This window comes from Delphinus delphis, chromosome 4 (assembly GCF_949987515.2).
Source record: "Delphinus delphis chromosome 4, mDelDel1.2, whole genome shotgun sequence".
NCBI lineage: Eukaryota > Metazoa > Chordata > Mammalia > Artiodactyla > Delphinidae > Delphinus > Delphinus delphis.
In genome coordinates, this window is record NC_082686.1 from 65,740,619 (window position 1) to 65,762,151 (window position 21,533).

General features: G+C 37.0%; 1 protein-coding gene across 4 annotated transcripts in view; it reads right to left on the bottom strand.

The window, feature by feature from the left end:
- Positions 1 to 21,533, bottom strand: part of GSK3B (glycogen synthase kinase 3 beta) — a 201,100-nt gene that overhangs the window by 122,436 nt on the left and 57,131 nt on the right. For all 4 annotated transcript variants that reach the window (XM_060010715.1, XM_060010717.1, XM_060010718.2 and 1 more), the window contains exon 2: positions 10,170 to 10,363. In XM_060010715.1, coding sequence (XP_059866698.1) covers positions 10,170 to 10,363 — 194 coding nt within the window. The remainder of the gene's footprint in view (positions 1 to 10,169; positions 10,364 to 21,533) is intronic.

The following is a 21,533-nucleotide window of genomic DNA, read 5'->3' on the forward strand; positions in this document are numbered from 1 at the left end:
CCAAGATGTCCTTCAATAAGCAAATAAAAAAAAACCAAAATGTAGTATATGCATATAATTGTATTTTTTCAGAGAGAAAAAGAAATGAGCTATCACGCCAAGAAAAGCTATGCAGGCACATTAAATGCATACTGCTAAGTGAAAAAAGTCAATCTGAAAAGGCTATGTATGTACTGTTTGATTCCAAGTATATGACATTCTAGAAGAGGCAAAACTACAGAAACAGTTTTTAAAAAAATCAATGGTTGTCAGGGTTGAGGGGAGGAAGGGAGGGATGAATAGGTGGAGCTCAGGAAATTTTTAGGGCAGTGAAACTATTCTGCATGACACTGTAATGATGGAAACATGTCACTATACATTTGCCAAAGTCCACAGACTATACACCACAAATACTGAACCATAATGCAAACTGTGGACTTTAATTACTACTAATACATCAATATTGCTACGATTGTAACAAATCTACATTAATGCAAAAGGTTGAAAACGGGGGAACTGAGGAGAAGAGTGTATACAGGAACACTGTACTTTCCATTCATTTTTCTGTAAAACTAAAACTGCTCAAAAAATAGTTATCTGTTAAAAAGAGAAAATTTCAAATTAAAAAAAAATTCTAGTGGGTAAAGAAATTCAACAGACAGGGACTTCCCTGGTGTCACAGTGGTTAAGACTCTGCCTGCCAATGCAGGGGACACAGTTTCGAGCCCTGGTCCAGGAAGATCCCACATGCCAGGAAGTAACTAAGCCCGTGCACCACAACTACTGAGCCTGCTCTCTAGAGCCCAAGAGCCACAGCTACTGAAGCCCGCGCACCTAGAGCCCGTGGTCCGTAACAAGAGAAGCCACCACAATGAGAAGCCCACGCACCACAATGAAGAGTAGCCCCCGACTGCCACAACTAGAGAAAGCCCACACGCAGCAACGAATACCCAACGCAGCCAAAAATAATAATTAGTTAATTAATTAAAAAAAAGAAATTCAACAGACATTTCTCCAAAGAACACATACTAATGGCCAATAAAAGATGAAGAGATGCCCATTAGCCACCAGGAAATTTAAATCAAGACAAGATGTATCAGTTTACTCTAAGACAGATACCATCAAAAACCAGATAATAACAAGTATTGGCAATGATGTGGAGAAACTGCAATGTTTATCCAGTGCTTGTGGATTGTAGAATGGTACAGTGGCTTTGGAAAACAAGTTCGCACTTCCTCATAATGTTAAGCACAGAGTCACCATATGACCCACCATACTTCCAAGTATATACCCAAGAGAACTGTTAAAAAAAAAAAAGTCCCCACAAAAACTTGTATGCAAATGTTCAGAGGAGCATCATTCATTATAGCCAAAAAATGAAGACAACTCAGATGTTCATCAATTGACAAATGGATAAACAAAATGTAGCATATCCATAAAATGGAATATTATTCATCCACAAAAAGTACTTAAGTAATGAGACAGTACAATGTGGATGAACCTTGAATACATTATTCCAAGTGAAAGAAGACAGAAACAAAAAGGTCATATATTATGATTCCATTTATATGAAATGTCCAGAATGGGCAAATCCATAGAGATAGAAAGTAGATTAGTGATTGCCAGGGCCTAGGGGAAGAGGAGGATGAGGAGGGACTATTAATAAGAATTGAATAGGGAACTATTAAAAGAGTTCCTTCTTGAGGTGATGAAAATATTCTAGAATTAGTAGTGACAGTTGCACAACTCTGTGACTATACTGAAACCAGTGTATATACTTTAAAAGGGTGAGAGAGTGTTTACTTTAAAAGGGTGAAATTTATGGTATAGGAATTATATCTCAATAAAACTGTTAATAAAAAAAGAATCAAGCAGCTGACCATCCACAAAAATTGCAAAGCCTTCAGTGAAACTAGTCAAAAGAGCAGATCTAACTCCGGCTGCTAAACACTTCTTTGGAACTTACCACAGAAATATAGGAATTTGAAAAGGTATAAACACTAAAGGATAATAAAATTAAAAGAAAAAAAGTGAGAAAACTCAGAAGTGTACTATGCCTCATATTTAAGTTTTATTTTCTTTTTTCTTTTTACCTTTTGACCCCCTTCACCTATTTCTCCCACCTCCTGCCTCTGGCAACCACCAATCTGTTCTCTATATCTACAAGCTTGTTTTTTGTTGTTGCTGCTGTTCATTTTTTAAGATTTCATACGTAAGAGAGAGCATATGGCATTTGTGTTATTCTGTCTGACTTATTTCACTTAGCATAATGCCCTCAAGGTCTATCCATGTTGTCACAATGTCAGGATTTCCTTCTCTTTACGGCTGAATAATGTTCCATCATACACACAACACACACACACACACACACACACACACCACAATTTCTTTATCCATTCATCCACTGATGGGCACTTAGGTTGTTTCCATATCCTAACTATTGTAAATAATGCTGCAATGAACATGGGGTACATATATCTTTTCAAGTTAGTTATTTTCATTTTCTATAGATAAATATCCAAAAGTAGAACTGCTGGATCCTATGGTAGTTCTATTTTTAATATTTTGAGGAACCTCCATACTGTTTTCCATAGTGCCTGTACCAATCTACAGTCCCACAAACAGCACACAAATGTTCCCTTTCTCCGCATCCTTGCCAACACTTGTTACTTCTTGTCTTTTTCAGAATAGCCATTCTAACAGGTGTGAGGTGATATCTCATTGTGGTTTTAATTTGCCTTTCCCTGATGATTAGTGATGTTGAGCATCTTTTCATGTACTTGTCAGCCATCTGTATGTCTTCTTCAGGAAAATGTCTATTCAGGTCCTGTGCCCATTTTTTAATTGGATTGTTGGGGTTTTTTCTTTATATTAGCCTGTTATCAGACATATGATTTGTGAATATTTTATCCCATTCAGTGGGCTGCCTTTTCATTTTGTTGATGGTTTCCTTTGCTGTGCAGAAGCTTTTTAGTTTGATGTAGTCCCACTTGTTTATTTTTGCTTTTGTTGCCTCTGGTTTTAGTGTCAGATTCAAAAAATCATCACCAAGACCTACATCAAGTAGTTTACCATTTATGTTTTCTTCTAGTTTTATGGTTTCAGGTCTTAAACTCAGGTCTTTAATCCATTTTGAGTTAATTTTTGTGTATGGTATAAGACAGTTGTCAAGTTTCATTCTTTTGCATGTGGCTCTTCAGTTTTCCCAACACCATTTATTGAAAAGGCTGTCCTTTCCTCACTGTATATTCTTGTCTTCTTCACTGTAAATTAATTGACCATGTGTGGGTTTACTCCTGGATTCTCTATTCTGTCCCACTGATCTATGTGTCTGGTTTTATGCTAATACTATATTGCTTTAATTGCTGTAGCTGTGTAATATAGTTTGAAATCATGAAGCATTATATCTCCAGCTTTGTTCTTCTTTCTCAAGAATGCTTTGACTATTTGAGGTTTTTGTGGTTCTATACAAATTTTAGGATTATTTGTTCTATTTCTTTGAAAAATGGCATTGGAATTTTGATAGGGATTGCAGTGAATCCGTAGATTGTTTTGGGTAGTATGGACATTTTAACAATATTGATTCAATCCACAAGCACATAATATCTTTCCATTTATTTGTGTCTTCAACAATTTCTTTCATTAATGTCTTAGAGTTTTCAATATACAGGTCTTTCATTTCCTTGGTCAAATATATTCCTAGGTATTTTATTCTTTTCAGTGCAACTGTTAATGAGATTGTTTTCTTTATTTCTCTTTCTGATAGTTTGTTATTAGTATACAGAAATGCAAGAGATTTGTGTGCACTGATCTGTATCCTGCAACTTTACTGAATTGGTTTATTCTAACAGTTTTTTTTTTTTTAATGGAGTCTTTAGGATTTTCCATATGTAATATTATGTCATCTGCAAACAGTGACAGTTTTATTTCTTCCTTTCCAATTTGGATGCCTTTTACTTCTTTTTCTTGCCTAATTACTCTGGCCGCCTTCTATTAAGTTTTATTTCTCTTTCTCTCAAGCCATTCAAGCCACTGAAAGGCAGAAAGAAGACATTCAGGACCACAATATCATGCCTCCATTTTTTCTCTCTGGAATAATGGAGGCAATAAAACTATATATAATTTTAAAGCAAAATCAATAGGATCCTTACCAATAAACCTTTGTACAGTCTCTGAAAATTCAATTTGAAAAAACATTTTACCAGTCATCCTACATAGGCACTTGGGAAAGTAGCATAAAATAGTCTATATCCTTAGGAAGTTTGGTATGTCAACTATGAAAATGTGCCTCTCAGATATCCCACTGCAGGAAACATTATTGACCAATGGTCCCAGCTGCTGAACTCTCAAAGCTATTCTCTTGTTTGGGGCCAAGCCAAGCTTCTCATGAGCTGTTCCCTGCCAATGACTCAGCATGGCAGACATATTTAATGAAGCTCTTTTCCCAGGAGACACTGGACTCCTCTGATGGTTCAACCTTGCACTGAAAAAAATCCAAAGTAAATAGCAGTTTGTAATACTTCAGAAGCCTAAAATTAAAACCAATAGAACTTAATTATAAGGAGTTTTAAAATTCAGTAAATGTTCTCATAATACATTGTTTCATTTGATTCACACAATATTGGAGTAAAAAGGGAGCACAATACTTATTGAGTTCTTTTTTTTTTTTCTTCTTTTTTTTTTGCGGTACGCGGGCCTCTCCCGTTGCGGAGCACAGGCTCCGGACGCGCAGGCTCAGCGGCTATGGCTCACGGGCCCAGCCGCTCCGCGGCATGTGGGATCTTCCCGGACCGCGGCACGAACCCGTGTCCCCTGCATCGGCAGGCAGACTCTCAACCACTGCGCCACCAGGGAAGCTCCTTATTGAGTTCTTTTATGCACCAAACACTGGACTGGGGCATTGCTGTAGTAACAGCATTCCCATTGTACACATGATGAAATTGAAGCTCATGAAGTTAATGGATATACTTAAGCTTACAAAACTAATAGTGGACCAAGGTCTTATTTCTCCTTTGTTGTCTCCAGAATATCATACAGAAAATAATCATATCCCTAAGGACTGAGCCCAGACATTCTCTCTCCTCACTCTCCAAAATGGTATATATTAAAGTAGGGCTCAAATTCTCTATTCACAACAGAACAACAGTGACACTTCACTTCACCCCCACATCCTAACTACAGAACAAATGAAACTAAGCAGGACACCTGAAACCTATGACTTGGTTCAAAGGAGAACTGAAATTAATAGTTAATGAAGCTAAGATTACTAATTAATTAAAATGTAGCTTACTGATTTTCAAATTGGAAAAGCCAGCCCCAACAACCATCTGTAGCCTTTGGGATTGATTAATCTTCTCCCTGCTCTAATATCAAAGGTCTCCTACATTAGGTACCTAGCTGGACTCTACCCCTAACACCACAATAGCATTTTCTATCACAAGCACTTTCAAACTGGCCAATTGAAGTTGCTTAATTTTAGTTATTTGCCACAGTATGATGGGTCCAGAAGGATAAAAGTATTCAAATTGTAAGTAAAACACTACTGAAATGAAACTTGTTACACCAGAAATTCTTTTAAAAAAAAAAAGGTTCAGTATCTTAGATATAGTTTTCATGACTACAGTGCAGGGATAATTACTCTTGTTTTCTTTCTATCTCTGACCATTCTTTCTCTTCTTGTTTTTTCACCACAACAAACTGCCTCTCACTGACACCAGCAGGTTAAGCATGTTGGTTTATGTAATTGTGCAAGAAGATCCTATTCCACCTTTTCCTGAAAATACGTAATTATTTAATGCAAAATACATGATTATTTAATCCTAGGTAGCAGCTATGTAAAAATTACAAATGTGAAACTACAGAATTTTAAGTTGTCAGAAAAAATGCCTATTTTATGATAATCAAGAGAAATGAATCGGTCAATACACCAAATTTTATATTTTTGGAAACAGCTAATATTTAGCAAGGAGAACAAAGAATACCTAAGTTTCACAAAGAAAAGGTGATACACTGGAAAGAACTGAGCCTGGTGTCACACAGCCTGCCACGTTATAGCATTTAGCAGAAAAAAATAAAAAGAAAAACAAAATTATATAATAGCAACAGAAGCAATAAAATAAGCTTAATAAGAAATGTCAAAGCCTATATAAGTAAAACTCCTAAAAGACACAAAAGTAAACTTGAACAAATGGAAAGGCATCTCTTATTCCTGGATAAGGTAATTCAGCATCATGGACAGGTGATTTAACTCCCTAAGTTAGTTTATAAAGTTGATGAAATTCCAATTAAAAATATCAATGAGCCTTTTCATGGAGTTAGTCAAACTGATACCAAAGTTCATCGGGAAAAATAAACATCCAAAAATAGCTAGAAAAACATGAAAAAGAAAAGCTACATGGGTGGATTAGCCCTACCAGACACTGAAATATACTACAGAGCTCTATAATTAAAACAATGTGGTACTGACTTAGATATATGCAAATGACCTAGTAGAACAGAATGGAAAGTCCAGAAATAGACCAAATTACCGTGGAAATTAATATAATTTCCACGGTATAATAACAATAATAATAACAATAGCATATAATATATATAATAACATATAACAATATATGTGTATATATTGTATATAATAACATATAATAACAATATAATAACATAGCATATAATATAATATATGCTATATTATAACATATAATAACAATAGCATCTCAAATCACTGGAACAAACATAGACTTTTTAATAAATGAGATAAATGATTAATGATTTAGGAAGGATAAAATTAGATCAGTAACTCATACCGTACATAGGAATAAACTCCACAAACAGGAACAAACTTCAAATGGATCAGGGATCTAACTGTAAAAAGTGAAAACTTACAAGTGCTAGAAAATATGGATGAATTTCTCTTTAACCTGAGGAAAAGGCTTTCTATAAGACTTTATAAGGAAGAGGCTTTCTAATCACAACTAAAATCCAGATATGATAAAAGTGGACATTAAACACATGAAAGGATGTTAAACTACATTCATAAGATTGTAAATTAAAACTACAACGAGATACCATTTCTCACCTATCAGATTGGCAAAAACTGAAAAAGTAAATCAATGCATGTTGTCAAACCTTGTTGGTAAATAGGCATTCATATATTACTAGAGAGAATGCAAATCTGTACAAGCTCTTATGCAGGGGAATTTAGCAATATCACACAAAACTACATATATGTTTATGTTTTCATTCAGCAGCCCTAGTTCTCTTAATTTATTGTGAAGATACACATCTAATAATAAATACCTATGCACAAAGTTTTTCATAACAGCCCCCTTGGAGATTACAAAATATTGAAAAGTAATTCAATATCCATATATAGAAGAATGGTTGGAATCAACTCTGCAATACTATGAAGCTATAAAACGGATGAGAAAAATCTCTGAACTGATATGACTTTCAGGAACTATAGTTAACAGAAAAGGAAAGTACAAAAGAGTATCTCTAATACTACACTTTGTGTAAGAAAGAAAAAAAGAGAACTAGTCTACCCTCTGCGTTCATGGATTCCGCAACCAGGGATTCAGCCAAGCTGGGATCAAAAATATTCAGGGGGGAAAAGCTCTGGAAAGTTCCAAAAATCAAAACTTCAATTTGCCACATCAGCAACTATTTACATAGTATTTAAATTGTATTTACAACTATTCACATAGCATCAACAAGGTATTATAAGTATTCTAGAGATGGTTTAAAGTATATGGGAGGATGAGCTTAGGTTACATGGAAATACCACACCATTTTATATACGGAACTAGAGCATCTGCAGATTTTGGTATCCACTGGGTGTCCTGGAACCAGTCCACTGTGGATACCAAGGGATGATTGTACACTTACTGCTCATTTGTGCAAAAGAAACCCAGAAAAAATAAATCAGAACATAATGAGATTGGCTATCTAGAGGGAGTGAGTGGAAACAAGACAGAGGGAATGACATTTGTGTATCTCTGACTTTTAGAACCACATTAGCGTTTCACAGACTGAAAATATAAATTTTTTTTAAAAAGTCAGAAAGAATGGGGATAAAGTTCTACAAAGGGATACATACAAAAACAGATGAACCAAATTGTATTTCAGTTGAATAACTTAACTATGATAAAGGGAAAAATTAAAATTTTTTTAAAAAGCAAGAAAAAGAAGAACTAACCGAAGTATCTTCTGAACAGAATATACTGGTTTGATACAGCAATGATAAAATATAATAAAGCACTCTGGAGTCAGACTGCTTGGATTCAAATACCTGCCCATCTATCCACTTGCTAACTGTATGACCCTGGACAAGTTAATTTATAATCTCTTTGTGTGTAGTTTTCCTTATCTGAATAATAACAGTACCAATATCACAGGACTAACGGTAAAGCTCCTATAAAACTACTCATGTAAAAGCCTTAGATCACCTGGCATATTTTAAGGATTTGATAAGTATCTGCTATCAGCAACTATTAATTCAAAAACACATTAAGTGTGTGGATATCCTGGAGACACACATAATAAAAATGGAGTCCTTGTCATGAAAAAATTTGGAATTTCCTAGTTTATGAACAATAAGTGTTCAAGGAATCTAGACTAGCAAGACCCATAGGGCTGGCTGGAATCATCTGGGAAATTTCATAAAGGAAGAAACTGACATGGATCTTTATATATGCACACGGTTTAGACAGCAGGAGAATGCAAGTGACAGAAGGGAAACTGAACAAAAGCAGAGAGGCCATAAAAACCAATATATCTCAAAGATAGTGATACATAAGGTTTGTAAAAGCTGAATATCTGGAGATAAGGCAAGACTATAGAAGCTCCCGAATGTACAATTAAAACTGGGCAGGCTTTATTTTCTAGGCTATGAGGAACCCATAGAAGATCTGTGTGTAGGAGAAACAACATGACCAAACTGAACTGTGGGATTATTCTAATGTCGGTATACAGAAAGACTGGAAGTGAGAAGATCAGAGGCAAGAGTCTTACTAGTCATTAAGCCAAATAATGACAAAGGTCTGGCTAGAATAGCAGTGATGAGAAAAGGAAAGAAGGTATAGCTCAACAAGGCAGTTGGCGGGGTGGGGTGGGGGGAATCAACCAAATTTGGTAATCACTGGATATGAGGTATGAGAGAATGAAAGAGCCTGAATGACAGGTAAATGAGAAAACCATTAGAAGGAAAGAGCCACAAGGAATGGGAGCCAATAGAGAGGATTTCCTTTAAGATTGAAAGTTTAAGTTAGAGTTAGATAAGAAACCTTGCCAATATGAAATAACAGTACCTTCAGACTGGGCAACATGGTACTAGTGCTTGGGAGAGAGAGAATTGAAGACAAAAACTTCAGAATTTTTTTTTTAAATCTCTTTAGAAAGTTCAGGACATTCTGGAGCATACAGACACTAGGCTGTGTGCTATTTCAGAGCAGTGATCACCTCTTTTTTTTTTTTAATCCCTCAATGTTTAGCACAGTTCCTAGTACACAGGAGACTCTCAGTAAAATGTTGCAGAGGTGGGAAGAGTAGGGAAGGGAACAGAGTTGCATGGCTTGTTAATGGCAGAGCCTTGATTAGAGCGCAGGTCTCACTGATTCTCCACTATACCATAACGTACAGGTGACTCTGACCATCTATGTACAGGACACCCTAAAGAGACGGTGTAAGAAATAAAAATAAGCTGAACTGTGGGGAGTACTGCTTTCTAGGGGCAGATGAAAGGGAGACATAAGAAGATAGCAAAGAAAGGTCAGTTATGGGGGAAAAAAATGATAGTGTTATATCACTGACTCAAAGGAAATTTTTCAAGAGAGGAAGCATAGTCAACTGTACCAAATGATCATATATGCTACAGGTAATGTTTCTCTGGTCTCCTACACCAATGACAACCAAGGCAGAGAAAGGTCACATTTTAAAATAGAAATTAAGAAATTTTAATCTACATTTCACAGCATTTTGAATACATATGTCACTCACAGCAGTTCAAAAAAAATACTGCAATCTTCAGTAAATTTTATCTCTACATAATACACAATGCAAAATAAAGTCACTACAGTAGTTGAGCTGAATAAAAATTTGTTCAATAAATGAAATTTAAAGCAAAGAGAAACAACTGAAAAAATAATTATTTACATGTATTGACAGCAACAAAATACATGAAATACTGAAGGTCTTACCTTAAATCTCTTGTCCTGTAATACTTTCTTGATGGCAACCAGCTCTCCTGAATCACAAAGTTTGGCTTGATATACCACACCAAATGACCCATTCCCAATCACTTTAGTGTCTGTATAGCTGACTTCTTGTGGCCTGTCTGGACCCTGCCCAGGAGTTGCCACCACTGTGGTCACCTTGCTGCCATCCTTGTCTCCTAAAAGAAATAAGGGATAGATAAATGAGAACTGTAAAGAATTCAACAGAGAAAATTGCCAAAGTATACCAAGTAAACTATATTCTTTACTACAAATTATTTTTAAATGCTCATCTTAGTTTATCACATAGTATTACTTCAACTATTTGTTTCAATTATAAGTAATTATTTTAACCACCATTTATTCAGTCATTCCATAGACCAGACACCATGCTTAGTTTATATATATGACTTCATTTAATGAAAACAACCCCATGAAGTAGACAGAACTGTTCCTATATTAAACATAATGAGAAGAATGTTACATTTGTTCAGTCAAAAGGCGAATGATGGACCCACCAAAGAATCCTTATCTGTCCAACTCTAAAGGCCCTAATTCTTTCCTCAGGGCTTTCTTATTTTACTTGAAAATAAGATAAGTGCAATTGAAAAAGTCTAAATATGCTGACTCTATTCAGACCACTCTCCCTTTAGGAAGGTAAGGCTTTGAGTTTTTGCTTCTCCGTGTCTTATTTCTTCTTCAGAAAATAATGATGCCTTTCCAAGAAAGGTCTGATGGGTAAAAGAAATAGCGGAATGTTAAATTTGGGGGTAAGAGATGCAAAACTTAAAAGAAAAATCAAACCCATTCTGAACTGAGCCTCATTCATAACTAGCTCTCCAGCTCTGGGGTCTCTGCCCACTCATGACCATCTCCTTAACTCTTCTGCCTTCTCTCCTCGCCAGTAACAATCCAAAGACTCTTCAATTCAAGCTCAAGAGCCACCTCCTTCTTGACTAAGCACAGTTCATATCTCGGAATTCTTAAACTATTCTAAACCATTCTATACTACCTAGCACTTAATTTTAAGAAGCTTTAAATTGTTCTTTTAGTGATTCCAGAATACACAAAGATTCTAGGGACTACAATCTTTGTGAAGTAGCAATTATGACTTCATGCTTGTTCTCTCTTTCCTGACAAATCTAAAACCAATTCTCACTACAATGTAAGTCCTTAGGCTCACTGACTAAACTTCACTTCTTTTTCTTCTCTCTCTTACTCTTCCATTATAGCAATTTTATTTTTAAGATGCTCACTGAATTCATACTAACCTCATAGAAGAAAAATAATGTAATATTTAACCCTAGATACCAAACCAAACAACAACAACAAAAACCTCTGGTCACTATCTTAGTAAAAATTAAAAGGTTTACTCTGTTCTCTTTTGAGCAGTTAGAGAAACTGCTGAGAACTCTTACAGACTATATTCTCCCACTAGTAGGAAATCCTGGGTATACAAGGAACAATGGCTCTTTGAGCCTAAGCATCCTGGAATTTTTATTCAGAAATCACCAAGCTCTTCAGACTGCTCCATCAGAGATCTGAAAGAGCAGAGCTGTAAAGAATGGCAAGGTAACACCGGGGGTGACTTGGTATGAGCATTAGTAATGCATGGGACAGTCAGCAGCTAGTGTGCCAAGGAAAAGCATGTCACCATTTGGCACTGCAATTTGCTGACTCAGCAATAAAATAACAGCTGTATAAAATTTCACTGTACAAAAGAACTTTCCGATTGTTTCATCTACTCTAATACTTAAATGGAGGGCCATGTTTACTATGCAAATAAGGAAAGTAAGAGAGATTAACTTGTCCAATATCATAAAGCTTTAAGTAAAAGAACTCTTCATTCACGTCAGGCTGCCTCTGCCATTATTTTACAACCTTCCTACTACAGCTGAAAGACCGACTTCATATACCATTACCCACCCCACCCCCCAAGAAGCAGATGTTTCTGAAAATATGATGTAAAAAAGGTCAGTTCCAGAATAATAGTAAGAGAATACATGAATAATCTTTTGTAGTTTTCAGTCCTCAATTATTCATTTATTAATAGCTGAAGAGCTTTTTCCAAAGATACTTTGGCAACATTAGTTTGAAAGTTATCCCAAAGCAAAAGCATGGAAAACAAAAATATAAAACAATTGATTCTGTGATGTTCAAACAATTTAACTTTTGCTACTAGAAACTGCATAACTTTGGATCTTAACAACAGAGCAGCATTTTAAACACTGCTACCAAGAAACCAAAATCCTCATGAAAAGCTAGAATTCATAACAGACATGCCTCATTAAAAAATAAAAAAAAAAGTCACCACTTTGCCCAATATTGAATTTCCCAGAATGCATGGTATCATGAGCTTCACACCAACTACAATAAAATTGGTCCCTAAAAAATGCCACTGTCTCTCAGGAGCAACAACAGCAAAGCAGTGGGAACAGCTCAGTTTCAGGCACTCTATTCTGGCCAGAGAACTCCTGGGATCCTCTATTACAACTAAAATTCACTCAGGTGGTATGAATTTCCTATTCTGATTAGAACATAGAATTAAATCCCCTATTCTTTAGCACAGTGGATAAATCTTAAATATATAAACCACAAAAGACTCCTCATAAAGCAATGGAAAGGTGGTATGCAACAGAACAACCACTTTCAATTGAAGGCTGTTAAATACAGAATACAATTTTACAAAGCCCCTTATATGTATCCCAAAATGATATGTGCAGTCTTGTTCTCAGTCTCTCAAACACAGCAACACCTTGTGGTTACATTTTTTTGTCTTCTGAAGTCACTCCTCAGAACAATCGATCCATCCAAAACCCAAAAGGCCACTTTGGGCATATGTAAATATTTAGGAGGTATCTGACACTGACATTCTAATTTTAGTATTTCTTAATGATTCAGAGCTGAGAAAAAGCAACTGTGATCCTTTTTAACTAGGAGACTTTTAGAGATGTTAATAAGTCATACTACTAAATAAACTGAACAAAGTCAGCAACGATTATCTATATTAAATCTTCCTTTACCTCCAGAAGAATGTCTCCCGTGTAGAAATAGCAGAAAATTAAAAGTCTACAAAGCCCAGAGAAACCAGCACACCCGGTATGATACAAGGAGGATACAAGGTATTTTTATGAAGCTTTTTAACCTAACAATAGGATTAGTAAGGAAACTAGCTCTGACTATTGTTTCTCATTAAGAGATATAACAGATAGCTATGTTTATGGATGTTCAAAAACAATATAACAGTCTATTGAAAAATATTATTATATAAATTACTTAAAAGAACCAAAAAACCTTATTTTCAGGCATGATTAAGATAGTCTGAAGGGGAAACACTGACCACTGTCAAATTTTCAGGTTTTTAAATTAAACTTCAAATAACTCTTTATCCTAAGTATATGGCTAAGGAACTTCTATTAAAGCAAGATGTCCTCCCCTAAATAAACACAACAGCTTAGAGACATGAAAACAACATAAAAATTAATAAGCAAAAGAAATAAGAAACAAGGAACTGAGGTCCACAGAACATCAGAGTTAGACAAATTCTAAAATAAGCTTATTATTGTCCAGAAATAGGGCCTCTACCCTATGATGTGGAAGCTCTAGCGAGTGTGCAACTGCTCTCATAACTTGGAGCAAAACTATGAAGAAAGAAAGAGAATGCAAACTAAGCAGCTGAATCAGTCAAATCAATCCTAATGTCAACAGCACGATAAAAAATTTTAGGGGCTTCCCTGGTGGCGCAGTGGTTGAGAGTCCGCCTGCCGATGCAGGGGACACGGGTTCGTGCCCTGGTCCAGGAAGATCCCACATGCCGCGGAGCAGCTGGGCCCGTGAGCCATGGCCACTGAGCCTGCACGTCCGGAGCCTGTGCTCCGCAACGGGAGAGGGCACAACAGTGAGAGGCCCGCGTACGGCAAAAAAAAAAAAAAAAAAAAGGACAGATGTTATACATGAGCTGGCTTTTGGAGATGTTTTCCTGTATATCACTTCTAGAAATGAAAGGAAAACATAGGGTGATAGAGGATAAAGGTGAGACAGAAAAGACTCCCAAGTCCTTGATAGTGCAATAATACCACATTTTCAATCACAGGCAGATACCATGCCAAATGATTAACAAGCATCAATTCTGAAGAACCATAAAATTAATCTTAAGAAAAACAAATCAGTCATTTTTGTCCTTAGAGAGAGGCATAATGGTGTTAATATGGGCTCTGAAGTCAGACCAAGGTTTGAATCACGTATTCTACCACTTAGTATCTATAAAATGTAAATAGCTGCTACTTCATAGGGTTGTTGTAATGATTAAATAACACAGGTTAAGCAGTTTTGTTTTGTTTTGTTTTTTAAGTACATGCCATATAGTGAGTGCTCAATAAATTATAGTTTCTCTGAAGAATTATTGGTAGTGGGAATTGAAAAAAAAAATTCTTCTGCTATGCTCTTTTACCACCAGGTACATGCCCTACTACAGTGCTGATCACAATGTTCTATAATTATTAAGAGTCCGAGCCCCCCACTTGACTATGAGCTCTTAGGAAAGCCAGACATTACCTAAATCATTTAGATTTATTTCCCTAGTACTTATTAGCAGAGAGTTCAGCACAATGCAGGTGGCCCAGCAAATGTCTGCTCTTGAATTTATATAAAAATCACTCGAGCAGAATTATTAGGATTTGGGAAATGACTACTTCCTGCTAAACAGTTAGTAGTGTTTTAACTTCTTGCACTTGCCATTGATCAGATACAAATCCCTAGGGACAAGGTATATAGAAACCTTAAAAATAGCAAAACAGAATGGAAGGTTTACTAAAAACATGGCAACAACAAGCAGCCAAAACAAATAACACAATTTGCCACATGTGTATCTATTTACAGGTAGGAGAATTACTCTGTTCATAACCCTTTTCCAAGTAATTTTGGTTTCTTCAGAGCATCAATATGCAGCAATGGATAAGAACTGGGCAAGGGACATCTCTGAGGTCTGAAGCTCAATTTACATCAATACATATATAAGTATATTCCTTGAGTACTATTTTACAGTTTGGAAGCACCACTCACAGTGGACGTAAGAGTCACCTGGGAGAGTTTACTAAGAATGAAGAGTCTAGAATTTCACCACTAGAAAGACTCAGTAAATCTGCAGTAGGGCAGAAACTGTATTTTTTTTTTTTTTTGCAGTACGCGGGCCTCTCACTGTTGTGCCCTCTCCCGTTGTGGAGCACAGGCTCCGGACGCGCAGGCTCAGCGGCCATGGCTCATGGGCCCAGCCGCTCCGCGGCATGTGGGATCTTCCCGGACTGGGGCACGAACCCGTGTCCCCTGCATCGGCAGGCGGACTCTCAACCACTGCGCCACCAGGGAAGCCCGAAACTGTATTTTTAATAAGCCCCCCGCCCCAATGATTCTTAATGCAGTTCTAGCAACCACTGTTTTTTTTTTTTTTTTTTTGGCTGAGTTGGGTCTTTGTTGCTGAGCACGGCTTTCTCTAGTTGCGGCGAGTGGGGGCTACTCTTCAGCATGGTGCGCGGGCTTCTCATTGCGGTGGCTTCTCTTGTTGCACAGCACGGGCTCTAGGCATGCGGGCTTTAGTAGCTGTGGCTCGCGGGGCTCTAGAGTGCAGACTCAGTTGTGGCGCACGCGCTTAGTTGCTCCGCGGCATGTGGGATCTTCCCGGACCAGGGCTCGAACACGTGTCCCCTGCATTGACACGCAGATTCTTTTTTTTTTTTTTTTTCCCGCTGTACGCCGGTCTCTCACTGTTGTGGCCTCTCCCGTTGCAGAGCACAGGCTCTGGACGCGCAGGCTCAGCGGCCATGGCTCACAGGCCTAGCCGCTCCGCGGCATGTGGGATCTTCCCGGACCGGGGCACGAACCCGTGTCCCCTGCATCGGCAGGCGGACTCTCAACCACTGCGCCACCAGGGAAGCCCGGCAGGGGGATTCTTAACCACTGTGCCACCAGGGAAGCCCCTAGCTACCATATTGTGAGAAAGAACCATAATACCATTTAATTCGTACAACTTTGTGATGTACTCAGATAATCATTTAACAAATGGGAGAAACTAGGATGTTTGAAAGGTTCATTGGTAATTTGCCCAAAGTAACCCCTTCAACAAAGTGTACCCACAGGATTCAGACCTATCCATTTACTCTAAAACCTGTACCCTACTACTTTGCTTAAGACTATGCCATGAAAATAACACACAGGGATTAAGGTCCTAAAATCAACCTTCTATTTTCAGCAAAACTGAAAATTTTAAATATTTTACAGAAGATTCTGATGCAAAACTCTTACTTCAAGTTATCTATACTCCTTTTGAACTAATTTTAATTTACTCAAATTTTAACTCTTCTCTTAAAACCCAAATTTTACTTTAAACCAAAAACCAGAATGAACCATGCTAATTTTCAACAGTCTGAATTTAAATATTATTTTATTAATGAACTATGAACTGGAATCAAGCACATTTTTTCCTTTTTTCTAACTCAAGTGAACTGGAATAAAATTAAACCAAACCCAAAATTAATAAACATTTCACTTGGTCTTAAGCCTTCACTTGAAACAGTATCAAGATGTATCAATATTTTAGAAACAGGTTTATTTCCCATGGAAGTCTAAAAGGCTTGCAGCATGTGTCTAAAGAGCTTTGGCTTTTAGGAATTAACATTAGAATCTTTAAGTCTTAAACATGCTTATCTGCTTGATTTACAAAAAGTGACCAATTTGGGGCAGGGAGAAAGTAGACAAATACATTAAAATCTTTCTTAATGAGGAAGTTTACCATATTACCAAAGAAACAGTATACCATACATGGGTGGGAAGAGTAAACGGTAAACACTTAAACTAAAGAAACAAATAATTACTTTAAGAAACACAATGACTCACTAAGCAGTGATCACACTTCTGGCAACTTCAGTATTGAACAGCTGTGAATCCAGAAGAAAGCCAAAAAATAGCTCTCACAAAGCTGATATAATTTATTCTAGTCTTTAGTGAGCGTAATATTAAAATCAGCACTCTATAATTTCTTTTTAATGGATTACGTCTGTTCTTGGCCTGACACACATCCCCTCAATACTCAATATTACCTTCTGACAACCCAAAACCCTGACTCAGTCTTGCTTTCTCCTGAACTACGCACCAAAGTTATCTCCACCCCTAAATCCAAACTGCTTTTCCAACAGCACAGCATACAAATTTACAAGTGTTTTTATATGCATTTTAAAGAAGTTATTAACCTAAAATTTTATGCTATATTTCAAACAGCAGTAAAGGAAAGAGGGGAAGGGCAGGATCTGTTTTCTCCCAGAAGACTTGGTTACTCTAGGTTGGTCCCATGTGCTTTATCAATTACAATTTAACAACTATATCCAATCCATGAGGGCAACAATCAAGTTTATCACACTTTTATTGCTGTAACCCATTTTATGCCTATGCACGTAGCAGGCTGTAAAATATTTGCTCATTTATAAGTGAACAGCTTCCTATAGGATTCCACTAAACTTTGAAATCTGCTAAAATTCTTAAAGTCACTACAAGTACCTCTAATTCCTCCTCTAAAATGATACAAGACTCTGTAATCTCTCAAAAGGACTGGGTCACTCAGTAGACTGAGAAGAAAATGCAAAGACAAATTCAGTGGTTTGACAATTTTCCCTGGGACCAACCATGATCACCACACATCATCTTCACCAATAACATATTTGTGGAGCACTTGATAGTTTATGAACATGTTTAGACCCATAACCTCACTTTATCCAGGCAACAGTCCTATGGGGGAGGTAGAACCAATAATGAACTGTAGAACTGAAGCTCAAAAGATAAGCAAAATTGCCCAGGTCGTCCAATTCCCAAGTTTAACACACTTTCCAATGCCTATAAAAATGGAAGCAAACCAAGCCATTTATTTTTTTCCAAAATAAATCCATAAAAATAACTCAGCCAACAGTACCACTTAAGCATCCTCACACATTTTTAAAATTTTTATTTATTTAGTTATTTATTTGTGGCTTCGTTTGGGTCTTCATTGCTGCATGCGGGCTTCAGTAGTTGCAGCATGTGCGCTCTAGAGCACAGGCTCAGTAGTTGTGGGGCACAGGCTTAGTTGCTCCACGACATGTGGGATCTTCCCGGACCAGGGCTCGAAGCCGTGTCCCCTGCACTGGCTGGCGGATTCTTAACCACTGCGCCACCAGGGAAGTCCCCTCACACATTTTAATATAAACTGCAAAAATACTTTCAATAAAAAATTGCTTCGTTTTGCCTGAGACATAAGGCTACCTGATACATAAGGCTATCTAAAATGAGTAAAATGAGAGTCAGAATTCCTCTGAGGAAAATCAAATCAGTGACCTGATAGCAAAAATTTAAGTGCTTGAACAGATTCATCACAATACAAAATAATAATCCACTGGTTAACGATAGCTGCTACTTTTGCAGGAACAGAAGAAACATTTCCTGCCTTTTTTTTTTTGGTGGGGGCACGTCTGCGGGGGCGGGGGGTTTGTGTGGTTTATTCTAAATAAGAAACCTACTGAGGACAGAAAAAGCAGGGAAGCATGATTTTTCTAATCAAGAAACAAAAAAGAAATATGAAGACTAAATCTCTCTACATTACACAGTTTTAGGAATCTCCTATTGATCTGGCTGAATTACAATATTTCCCTTTTTTTTTAAGTTTTAAAAATACTGATTTATTAATTCATTTAAAAATAACAGAAATAACAAAAATAAACCCATTACATGTTAACATAATTAACATACAATATTTCACTTTTCATAAATGTAAAGATAACAGCATATTTGCTTAATAATGATAATTGTATTTATTTTAAAAAATACCCCCAAATCTATGTAATATTTGGTGGTAGATGCTGTCCCACATCATGAAAAACCAACTCTGAAATATGTGCAAATATAAATACCAAATTAGCACACTGTTCCTCATTCCCAGTTCTAAACAGCTTCCAAAGGTACCCAGCACCAGTTACTGACCAACACAAGGTTGTCTAACTCAACACACTTTCTTATTATCACCTTCTCTCTCCCAGAACAGGAATCATTCACATTGTTATACTCTCCCCCCACTCCCTTACACTTGCATTATTCTTATGTCAATTAAATCCACCTCAGACAACAGACATCCTAGGTTACTTCACCTTCTGTCTGTTTTCAAGTTGTAGTTGCCAAAAGAAACTTTCTCTCCCTTTCTTTTCCCTATCACTTCATTCCACTCAAGAACTAAAAAAGCAACCTTAACCACAGCTGGTAAGCAAAAGGATAGCACTTCTGCTCTTACACCAGTATCAAGAGAAAGTAAAGCCATGAGTTAAAAAGCCAATCCCATCCATCTATTAAGCTCCTGAAAGTACCCAGAAAGATGTCAGTTTCCCATAGTCTCTATCTACTTCTCATCTCCCTCAGATTAAATCCCTTTATCAATCTAGTAGTACCAGCATTTGGAAGAATTTTTCAAAACTAATTTTTAGGGGGGGTTTTAGTTTTACTAAAATAATATTATAATATGATATTATATTATCAGTAATAATATAATATAGAGAATATTATTATTCTCTATTATTTTTCACTATAGTATGTAGATATCTGAGCTAATTATGGCTTAGTTAGGCTTTTGTAGGATAGCCTGGGAACCTAATTATTTTTATTTCACATATTTACAAAACTTTCAGTGAAAAAGTATGTTTTGAGTTCCAAAACAACTGATGAACTTTTAAAACACAATCTGTTTACAGGCTAAGACTATTCTGTATAATCTGGGAGGAAAATAAACATAAAATGTTACAGTTTAACTTGTTAAACTGTTAAAGTGGAAATGAGATAGGGTACCTCCTAAGAACTTTACAAGAATCTCCTTAACTATGAAAAATAAAATAACCAGGTAATAAGAGTTCTGTCAATTCCATTTCCATAAGGAACACCATACACTTTCAAATAGTGGTTAATTAATTTTTAGATTACATTTATAACTACATGAGTAATAACACTACGTTTATAGTTAATAAATATGCCTAAGAGAAAAATATATTAAATAGCATTGTCCCAACTGATGCTAATCCTTTGGAATCAAATCCATATTGGTTTTCATATTTACCCCTTTCTTCCTTCCTCCAAAAGCTGACAACATTCCCCAGTACTCTGCCCACAAAAATGGACTTTAGAGAACAGAACAATGCCATTTAAATAGGACAAGTCCCAGGCCCATCTTTCCATGGAGGAAGAGTAATGACAGATCAACTGGGTCAATTCACAAAGCAGAGTCCACTCTGCATTTCTCCTCACAAAGCTCTGCTACAAGAGAAGCTAACTGGGCTCTGTTAAATAAAGAGCATTGAAATGACACAGTCTTACACTCAGTGGGACTATAATAAGAGTTGGCTTCAATTGCCACTGCCTAAGAAGTATGGCTGATCCTCTTACTAGTGGGTCACAGAAGAGCATGCTGGGACACCCCCATGCCAGGGTAGAGTAATTCTCACACTGCTGACTCCTAACGTATAATGTAAGAAGCCTAAGAGGACTTAAAGAAAAAGAACTCTCGTCCTTGGGAAACACCTACCTTGCTAACCTTGCCTTTTCAGATGGTCTCTGTCATCTCCTACTGTTACCTACATGATCCAATGATAAACCAGGACAGGACCAGCGTAAGCCTATTAACAGTGACTGCTGGCTAAGTTCCTTTTTTATACCATACCCCCACAATCTACAGAAGCACTGGAACACATACTCTAAAGTCAATGGGAAAGTGAGTACCATTTAAAATGAGAACAAGAGAGACAGAAATGTAATCCTATACTTCAAGTACTTGTATTTTAATAAATCATCTGTGTGTGGCTTTATAAAATATTCTCATATGTGTTTGTGTTACATACAACCTTTCTAGTTTGTAAGTATTCTCTCACATTAATGGCACACAGTAGGCTAACTGTAGAAAGTTTCAAAAATCTTGAGAACAGAAAAAGAAGATGCAGTTGAATTTTTCTTCACATACATTGTTATTGATTAATTCTTCACATGCTTAAATAAGCATTATCGGGGCTTCCCTGGTGGCACAGTGGTTAAGAATCTGCTTGCCAACGCAGGGGACATGGGTTCGAGCCCTGGTCCAGGAAGATCCCACATGCCACGGAGCAACTAAGCCCGTGCGTCACAACTACTGAGCCTGCACTCTAGAGCCCACATGCCACATCTACTGAAGCCCAAGCGCCTAGAGCCCGTGCTCCGCAACAAGAGAGGCCACCGCAATGAGAAGCCCATGCACCACAACAAAGAGTAGCCCCCGCTCGCCGCAACTAGAGAGAAGCCTGTGCGCAGCAACGAAGACCCAAC